This window comes from Silurus meridionalis, chromosome 23 (assembly GCF_014805685.1).
Source record: "Silurus meridionalis isolate SWU-2019-XX chromosome 23, ASM1480568v1, whole genome shotgun sequence".
NCBI lineage: Eukaryota > Metazoa > Chordata > Actinopteri > Siluriformes > Siluridae > Silurus > Silurus meridionalis.
Window position 1 is genome coordinate 23,206,445 of NC_060906.1, and position 10,666 is coordinate 23,217,110.

The 10,666-nt window shown below is 38.1% G+C and overlaps 1 protein-coding gene across 1 annotated transcript in view; it reads right to left on the reverse strand.

Moving 5' to 3' along the window:
• mthfd1l (methylenetetrahydrofolate dehydrogenase (NADP+ dependent) 1 like) overlaps positions 1-7,067 on the reverse strand; it is a 44,530-nt gene extending 37,463 nt beyond the window's left edge. Inside the window, exons 1-8 of the mRNA XM_046836221.1 lie at positions 6,712-7,067; positions 5,149-5,233; positions 4,072-4,122; positions 3,682-3,735; positions 3,410-3,534; positions 3,178-3,278; positions 2,802-2,938; positions 984-1,098 (exon numbers count right to left, since the gene is read on the reverse strand). Coding sequence (XP_046692177.1) covers positions 984-1,098; positions 2,802-2,938; positions 3,178-3,278; positions 3,410-3,534; positions 3,682-3,735; positions 4,072-4,122; positions 5,149-5,233; positions 6,712-6,938 — 895 coding nt within the window. The 5' untranslated portion in view covers positions 6,939-7,067. The remainder of the gene's footprint in view (positions 1-983; positions 1,099-2,801; positions 2,939-3,177; positions 3,279-3,409; positions 3,535-3,681; positions 3,736-4,071; positions 4,123-5,148; positions 5,234-6,711) is intronic.
• Between the last annotated feature and the right edge of the window lie 3,599 nt (positions 7,068-10,666).

A 10,666-nucleotide genomic window follows, 5' to 3' on the forward strand; every position in this document is an offset into this window, starting at 1 on the left:
AGTAAAGATAGAGAAAGAATACAGTGAGAAACGAGAGTGAGATGAGAGTGACAGAAAAGAGTGAGGAGAGTAAAAGAAACAATGGATGAGAAAAGTATGAGCAAAGAGTGAGAATAGAGTTATAATGCAGTAAGATGAGCATGAAAAATTGTGGTAAGAGAGTGAGACGAGTGTAAAAGGTGAAACGGAGGGAAATGAGTGTAAGACATCAAAGGAAGGGTATGAGCAAAAAAAGAAACTTTGAAAACAGATTGAAAAAGCATAAGCATAGGGTGAGACTCGAGTAGGAATACAGTGAGACGAGCATGAAAATTTGAGAAAAGTGTGACTAGAGTGAGAAGAGTGAAAAGAAATGATGATTAAGAAAAGCAGAAGAGAGAGAGAACAGAGTAAAGATACAGGGAAACGAGTGTGAGACAATACAGGATGGACATGAGCACAAAAACATAAAAGAAGAACACGAGAAAGAGTGAGAAGAGCGTGAGAAGAGTGAGAAGAGCCTGACAAAAGATTGAGAAAAGCATGAGCATGAGACTAGAGAAAGAATACAGTGAGAAGAGAGTGAGAAGACAGTGAGACAGAAACGAGTAAGGAAAGTGAAAAGACATGAGTGATGATTGAGAACGTGAGGAGAAAGAAACGAGACAGAAAATAATGTGAAAAAAAACTATGTGAAGAGCATGAAAGAAGTGATGCAATGAGAGTGACGAAACAGACTGAGACATAAGTGTGACAGGGGAACTGAGCACGAGATGTAAAAGACGTAAAGAAATGTGAGAAAACTAAAATAAAGCGAGTGAAAAGAGCGTGAGAAGAGCATGAGACCCGAGTGAGAAAAGCATGAGAACCTAATGCGAAGAGCATGATAATCGAATGAGAAGAGCATGAGAACCGAGTGAGAAAAGCTTGAGAACCGAGTGAGAAGAGCATGAGACCCGAGTGAGAAGAGCATGAGACCTGAGTGAGAAGAGCAGAGCACACACCTGGTATTAACGCAGGACCACAGTTAATGGGAGTCACTCCGGGTTTGAAGCAGGTGTTTGGGAGAGCGGAGTGTTCGGTTCCCATCATCATCACAACCACATCAGCCTGTTTCACCTGAACAACAACCAATCAACCAAACAGTGTGAATACAACCGGAGAGAGAAACGAGTGGAAATGCCAATGACATCATCAGAGACACTTCTAGAAGGAAGTCCAATCAATGACTCTTAAACTCATTTAAAATGAGCAAATATTGAAATCTAAACACTTCTGAGGCGAAATAAACAAACACTAATATTATAATCAAGTATCTAATCATCACATGTTTAATCATCATGTATCTAATCAAGTATCTAATCATCACATGTTTAATCATCATGTATCTAATCAAGTATCTAATCATCACATGTTTAATCATCATGTATCTAATCAAGTATCTAATCATCACATGTTTAATCATCATATATCTAATCAAGTATCTAATCATCACATGTTTAATCATCATATATCTAATCAAGTATCTAATCATCACATGTTTAATCATCATATATCTAATCAAGTATCTAATCATCACATGTTTAATCATCATGTATCTAATCAAGTATCTAATCATCACATGTTTAATCATCATGTATCTAATCAAGTATCTAATCATCACATGTTTAATCATCATATATCTAATCAAGTATCTAATCATCACATGTTTATTCTTCATGTAACCAAGCAAGTATCTAATCATCATATATCTCATCATGTATCTGATAATCATGTATCTAATCACAGGTCATTATATATCTAACAATCAAGTACCTAATCATGAATCCAATCAAGTATCTAATCATCATGTATCTAATCTCATATGTAATTAAGCATCTAATTAGCATGAGTCTAATAAAGCATCTGGACATGCAACTTATTGTTTGTCAAATCTAAAAATATCTAATCAAAACGTTTTATCAGGTATCTAATCATCAAGTATCTAATCAAGTATTTAAACATCAAGTATATAATAGTCATGTATCTAATCCGGTATGTAATTACATATAAAATCAAGTATCTAATCAAAAATCTAATTACCGTAATTTCCGGACTATTAAACGCACCCATATATAAGCCACGCCCACTGAATATGACAAATATTTTTATTTTGAACATAAATAAGCCGCAGGTGTCTACACTGAAACTAATGAACTTTACACAGGCTTTAATAAAAGACTTTAATGGTTTAACAGGTGAAATATGTTGCGCTTCTATTAGGAGCATAGCGGTATTTTGGGAATAGCCTCCGCCGCATTTTTCCAGTATTACTGCGTGTGTGGAGACTGAGGAATATTTCCTTATTATTTTCTGATGCTCATTTCTAAGTTTCTTTGACTAACCCGTAATGCTGTTGCCAAGAAAAATAAAAAAGCACGAGTTTTGGAAACCTGTCTGTGCTTATATGATTTCTGTTGCAACAGGAGTTAGCGAGCTCTCCCTTCACCCAGACTCAATGTACTACAACGGCTTGTATCTAAACAGTAGACGACCAAGAAAATCATTGTTCTAAAATTCATATATAGCCGCTTTGTTGTTTAAGCTGCGAGGTTCAAAACGTAGGAAAAAAGAAGCGGCTTGTAGTCCGAAAAATACAGTATATATCTTATCATTTTATATATATAAATATATATAAAATCACATATGTGCTCGTCAAGAATCTAATCATTAAGTATCTCAGCATTAAGTATCTGACAGTCATGTATCTAATCAAGTATCTATTCATCATCTATCAAATCACACATGTAGGGACGTCTAATCATCATGTAGGGAATCATCACCTGTGTCTGCAGCCTGTCTGAGTTCCAGTGGCTGGTCTGCACCTCCACACCCTCGTTCTGCAGCAGACACTGGAGGACGGCGTTGAGTGCACCGTCCAGACCGACCAGCGCCGCCTTCTTCCCAGCCAGAGGAGCATCTGATCACAGACACATGATCCAGCATGATTTAAAACCCAGACGTGGGAACAAAGCGGCTGAGGATTAGACGAGTCTTTTTGTGCAAAGGTTCTCTAGTTCTTAAATCTGAACAAAACTCCTGAAACTAAAACAATCATTTCTTATACATAATAATGCTTAAACAGCCGATCAGCCTTTGAGCAACGATGTGCTGAGATACAGGAGAAGAAAATGAGAAGATGAGTGATGATACACTCACTGTGTCTGGTCAGCAGCTCCAGCACTGCTCCTGTTACAGGCGAGAGAAAGCCGTCAGACAGAGCTCCAGACACCAGACGACCCACATTCTGGTCTGAAATCCTGCAGCACACACACACACACACACACACACACACACACACACACACACACACACACACACTGTTTACAGTAACTGATAAAAATGGAGAACGGACTGTGATTGTACAACAAGGTTATAAGTGATGAAATACCCGTCCACGTCTTTCTCGGGTTTGATGGAGTTGAGCGCTCTGCGAGAGACGATCGAAGGAGGAAGACACAGGAACACGCCGTGAACATTGGGATCTTCGTTCAACCTCAGGACCTCCTCTATGACCTGCACAACATCACAACGTTAGAAATGAAAGACTCCAAACTCAACAACAAAAAAAAAACACGTTTGAGTTTTCAGTTCGCTGAAGGTATAAATCCGTGTTTCTCAATTTAACAGTCAAGTAAATGTATGTTTCATAGTACAGTATACCTCGTCCTGCGTGCAGGAGCTCGACAGGCAGATCTGCATCACGTTCAGGCCCACCTGCAGGAGCAAGGAGAATTATTTCAAATGCTACAGGTTTGGTTTTACACAAGTTTCAGCATCTCATCCGACATTTAGTCTGCATTTGTTGTTATAATAACCTCCACTCTTCTATCAGATTTTGAGATTCATTCAGCTGCAAGGGTGTAAGTAAAGTGATGTAGGTGAGAAGGTGAGGAGGCCCGGAGGTGCATTCAGACAAAGGTGTTCAAAAGCTCTACAGCAGGAGATCTTCTTCATCCCATGTAAAGCAGGGATGAAGTAGGAATAAAATGTGTGTATGGATTAAATGTGGTTATTAATTTTGGAGTAGCTGTAATGAAATAACACACACACCTTTCCTGCCATCTTCTTGTTGATGTCCAGTAAAGCGTCATCTTCACCTGCCTGTCTCACACACACACACACACACGCACACACACACACGCACAAACAAACACGCACAAACAAACACGCGTGCACACACACGCACAGCATCTTTTTAAATATTTATTTTTCAGTCATTTAAACTGTAATGTATATGGATGGATGGATGGATGTGTTGGTAGATAGATAGATAGATAGATAGATAGATAGATTGATAGATTGATAGATTGATAGATTGATAGATGACAGACAGACAGACAGACAGACAATTATAAAATAACAAAAGGAATAAAATAAATAATGAATATAAATCAATTTATCACATATACACACACACACACACACACACACACACACACACACACACACACACACACACACACACAGTCCATTCTCGATACTCGCAGGGGGTCACGTTCTACGACCCCCACAAGTAACAATAAATAGTGAGGTTTTGACTCCTTTTGATGTTTCCTGTTCATGGGGAATTGTACATGTACTGTAGTGTGAACTCAACACAAATGGTGAATTACTCACCATAATGTTTTATTTACTACTTTAAGTGAATAATACAATAATTAAATAGTTCTCTAATCATTTTTATGTAATTTATTACTACAAACTCTCAACTGTTTTGAAATGTTTCTCCAAACTTTCCAGCCACTCACAGCTTCTCGTCACTGTTTAGATCTTTCACGAGTTCCTCTCAGTCCAGGTCCAAATGAAAAGTCACGAGTATCGAGGTTTAACCAATATATGATCTTTTTTTTATCAAATTATATTGTATTTACATTCTAGTGTACAATTTGAACACATTAAATGATAATTATTTTTATATATCTAAAAATATATCATTAAATGTGTTCAAATTGTACACCAGAATGTGAACACATGTCAAAAATAAATAAGTAAAGCGCTGTGAGATGATTCAGTGCTGTAATAGAGATCTAAACACTCGTGTCACACCTCTCGACCAATCAGATTACAGGGTCAGATCTAACTGTTGTGGAATGAGAGTGAATATGATTGATGGTGTAAGAACCGTACCTGGATTATGGCCAAGGTGGGTTTGATACCTGGGTGGGTTTGGAGTACAGCAGCGAGCTCCTCTCTGCTCCTCTGAATGATCTCCCTGTTTCAGAGGCACACAAACAGGTGGTGTGATGTTTCATCAGATAACAAATAATCTGTGATTTATAGTATTTATACAATAAAACACACACACACACACACACACACACACACAAACCTGAAGCAGACATACAAACAGTATTAGGACCACAGTTCTTCACCAAACGCTTCCTGATCATTTGAACTACCACGTTTCTACCACAGATGAATGGGAACGCTGACTGTACCCCAGATAGACAGACAGTTTAACAGATAAACGCATGTAGTCACTCATTTCTCCAGTCTTTCAGCAAGAAGAGAAAGAGGGATGAACAGTACAGTTGTACACAACAAGTCTTATGTGGTGTTGTGTTGATGGGTTACTAAAAAAATCAGTGAATGAAGCTCACTGAACAGGTCTCACTGGTTGGATCTCAGCAGAAGGATGAATTAAACATTAAAATGTACGTGGTTCCCATGGCAACATTCCTCAACATTAAAAAAAATGTATAAACGTTTACTATGAAATTATGTTCAGTTTCCGTATCCGTATCGCTGCATAGGTTATAACGCAGGTCATTTCGGATTAATGGGAAAATCACATTTTAATTTCAAGATGTGTTACTGCAGGTCACGTGATGCACGTGTGATAACTTGCCGAGGCACGTCTTCCTGCAGGCCCAAGACACACAAGATTACAAACACTGTCCTAGGAGTTGTGTAACTTTGATTGGTAAACTTTATCATCAGTTCAAACACACTTACACAGGCTCATCAGTTCTTTATCAAGTGTGTGTGTGTGTGTGTGTGTGTGTGTGTGTGTGTGTGTGTGTAGAGAAAAATCTAAAAGCTTGAGGAAAAAGCTGATATAGAATATATATATATTATATATATTTATTTACATGTTTTATTTGATTGCTAATATAATCCATATAGACCATAATCAATCCTTTTATTATTTTATAACACTGACATTTTTTTTTTAATTAAATTCAGCAGCTGGTAATAAAAAAACAAAAACACTACTTTTAAGAAAAAATACCGATATTTCTGATCATATACCGTAAAGTAGTCAACAAAAACAAAAGAATCTGACTCTGTGTGTGTGTGTGTGTGTGTGTGTGTGTGTGTGTGTGTGTGTGTGTGTGTGTGTTTTGCTACATGATATACTTTTCTCAGAACTTTTACATGTAAAAACTTTACAGAACACAAAAGCGAGGGGGTAAACCGACCGATCTGGCAACCTCCGGCATAATTGCATCACTCGGGATTAAAAACCGGCAGCACGTGGGATCGGATTTATAGAAAACTTTTTAACTTGAAATGAACAAGTAATTAATTGATTAATCACGAGATGAAAAAAAAACGACTTTAACACGTCAGTTTCACGTTCACGTGCTGAAAGTGATTTAATATCCGCTGTAATGTAAAAGCCCGGGTTTTGTTTCCTGTAACACTAAGCGCGTGCCCGAGTAAAGAACAAAACACGCCGCTGTTTACCGGATGATCGTTTCCCCGGTTGTCGCGCGCGGAGTCTGGAGGTTGAGCGCCGGTGAGAGATCCGGTGCTCCGGTGCCGCCGATGCCGGTGGACGTCGCCCGCCGAAGCGGCAACCAACACACGGTCCCGGTCCCCGGTACCGAACTGCTGCGGGGGCTGAACGTCCTCCGTGTAGTCACGATCCGTGAACACGCGTGGCGGAAAAACACCAGGGAGAGTTTCATCATGTCCAACAAAGATCTCAACGAAGAGAGAGAGACCGAGACCGAGCTCACCGGTGTGGACGAAGCCGTCAGGACCGCGCGCGCAGACACACACGCACGCACAGACAGACAGACAGACAGACACGCGCACGCACGCACACACAGACAGACAGACACACAAGTCAAGTCAAGTCAAGAAGCTTTTATTGTCATTTCAACCATATATAGCTGATGCAGTATACAGTGAAATGAGACAACGTTTCTCCTGAACCCAGGTGCTACATAAAACAACATAAAAACAACAGTCACAGTACAGAAGAACACAGGGCCAGGAACTAAGATCCTCGCCACATAAAGTGCATGTGTGCAACTGGTGCAAACAGTGCAAAAGACAACACAAGACAGTGCAAAAGACAACACAAGACAGTGCAGAACAATACAAAATACACAAAATATAAAAATAAAAGCAGCAGTAGCTCCAGTAAAACTTGTCGTGACAGGATAAGGTGCACAGTAGCAGAAATGTAAACAAATATAAACAGAATTTTGCAATCCTATAATAGTGTAAAAAATATGGTAGCAGCAATCAAGATAAAGTGAACAGTGACCAATGGATTCACAGAATAATGTGCAAATAGAGCAAGTCCCGGAGATCAGCAACAAACGGCATGTAAACATTATGCTATAATGAGAGGTGTGAATGGTGCTGAGACCTGGGTGTGTGAAGTGTATGTGTGTTGAGTCCGGTTATTGCACAGTCACTCAGTTGTGTGTAAGTGTGTGTGTGTGTGTGTGTGTGTGTGTGTGTGTGTGTGTGTGTGTGTGTGTGAGAGAGAGAGTTCAGTCCAGATGTTTGTTCAGGAGCCTGACGGCTTGCGGGAAAAAACTGTTACACAGTCTTGTTGTGACGGCCCGAATGCTTCGGAACCGTTTTCCTGATGGTAGGAGGGTGAAGTATGTGTGTGATGGGTGTGTGTGGTCGTCCACAATGCTGTTTGCTTTGCGGATGCAGTGTGTGGTGTAAATGTCCATGATAGAGGGGAGAGAGACTCCGATGATCTTCTCAGCTGTCCTCACTATCCTCTGTAGGGTCTTGCGATCCGAGACGGTGCAATTCCCAAACCAGGCAGTGATGCAGACACACACACACAGACACACACACACAGTCATTGTGTAATTGATTGTGTCTCTTACACATTGTACCTACAGCCTTCAAATATCACAAAACTGAATTTTATTTAGAAATGAGCTCCAAAAAAGTTTTTCATTCGAACTTCAGATGATTTACTCACTACAAGTGTGTGTGTGTGTGTGTGTGTGTGTGTTCTGCAACCTGAGAGCAACAGAACCACAAAATCTTAGGACTGAATGAAACACACAGAAATGTGAAGAAGTGAGGAACTTGAGGATGATGTTTCTTCTCACAGCAGACTGGAGATGTTCCTGCAGCACAATATGATCTTTTTGTTTTGAAAACTGAAGAGTGGGTGTCCCAATACTTTTGGGACATATTTGGATTTTGCGGGCTGCAGATTTTTTCAGAAGAAGCAAATCAGCTTTCGAGTGCGAACGCACAACATTGGAATCTTTTAGATAATGACTTATTTACACATCTCATTTTTTTAATTTGTTTTTTTGAAAACCGCCATATTTGTGTCTGTACTGCAGTAGATTAACGTTCTAAACAGCAGCAGATCAATAACAGACCACACAAGATCTTCAGCTCGATCACATGTAACGCAGATCTTCATGAGCTGGAGCTTTGTGCACAGGAGCATTGTCCTGCTGGAACAGGTTTTGGGTCTCCTAGCTCAAGTGAAAGAACATTTAAATGGGTCTGTAGACATCCTATAAGATTGTGTGAATAAAACGATGTGGAAACATTTCGAGGAAAGAAAAAAACACGTAGGTGGAAAACATAATAACAAATGCAGAAACAAATGAACAAATTTGAAAACAAATGAACAAATAAAAACAAAATAACATGCAAAACAAATCCAAAAACAAATGAACAAATAAAAACAAATAAACAATCCGAAAACAAATGAACAAATTAAAACAAATTAACATGCAAAACAAATAAACAAATCCGAAAACAAAATAAACAAATCCGAAAACAAATGAACAAATTTGAAAACAAAATAACAAATAAAAAAACAAAATAACATGCAAAACAAATCCAAAAACAAAATAAACCAATCCGAAAACAAATGAACAAATTCGAAAACAAATTAACATGCAAAACAAATAAACAAATCCGAAAACAAATGAACAAATTTGAAAACAAAATAACAAATAAAAACAAAATAACATGCAAAACAAATCCAAAACAAATAAACAAATCCAAAACAAATAAACAAATCCGAAAACAAATAAACAAATCCAAAACAAAATAAACCAATCCGAAAACAAATGAACAAATTAAAACAAATTAACATGCAAAAACAAATAAACAAATCCGAAAACAAATGAACAAATTTGAAAACAAAATAACAAATACGAAAACAAAATAACAAATAAAAAAACAAAATAACAAATACGAAAACAAAATAACAAATGTGAAAACACAATGATAAATTCAGACAAACAGGAAAAGGTAGGTTTAGTTTGTGAATGAAACACTTAGCGGTCATTGGACGAGACACCTGTCACTCAGATATACTTCCATATGTGTAAAAGTGTACAAACTAATCTTTCACTTTCATTCACCTCTCAGCCACCGTACACAAACAGTAAACAACATGTATTTACAGAGTGAACGACACAAATTATACTTTTGTGCCCAAACCAAATCCTGACACATGGTTGGTAACTAGTGCTCTATTTTACTTTTTTATTAATTCTATGGTTAAAATGATGTTTATTGTAGGTTAGGATCTATCACTCGAGCTAAAATGTAAAATATTCGTTAATTGGATTGAATTATTATATAAATCTATTAAAAAGAGGAATAAACACATGATTCTGTTGTGAAAGTTTCAGCTGATCAGAATCCTGTTTAATTGGAGTCACTATGCAGAGATGTGGTCTGGTCACATTTTTATCATTAATCCTGTGTGTGTGTGTGTGTGTGTGTGTGTGTGTGTGTGTGTGTGTGTGTGTGTGAGAAAGAAATATATATCAGATGTCAGTTTCCACTCTTTTCCATGCTGCTTCATGTCTCTTTTATTTATCGTGGTTTTTCTCTATAATTTAGAATGAATGAATTCATTCACCATATTCATAGCAGATCCATTCCTATTTAGAAACATTAGCTGTCTGATTGTCTCCGCTTCGAAGTTCTGATGGAGATAACTTCATTCTGCTCTCAAGCAGTTAACACAGAGTTATGATATTCTGCGTACAGAAACGTTTGATTGATAAAAAAAAAGCTCTGATTTTGTTTTTGGTAGAATGGAAGTCTATGGTGCTGATTGAAGGCGTGATAGTTTTGTTATTGAGATGTTTGTAGATTTCAACATTAGTCTATTATCACCACCACGTTTTGTACATTACATCTATAGATGCTGTAGAATGAAACCCGCAGGAGATCCAAACCTGTTCCAGCTGTTACCACGGGCAAACTGTGGCCCACAGGCTTGAGTCTGAGCATCTCTGCTCTACGAGTTATGGATGACTTAAACACATGGGCTGTAATAAACAAAAGGAAGTGACATCATGTTTCCAAATTTGGTCATGTGATATTTACAGCATGGTTTATTGTGACACAGAAAGCAGATGTTCGCTTTGCAGCACTGGTGCTAACGGTACTA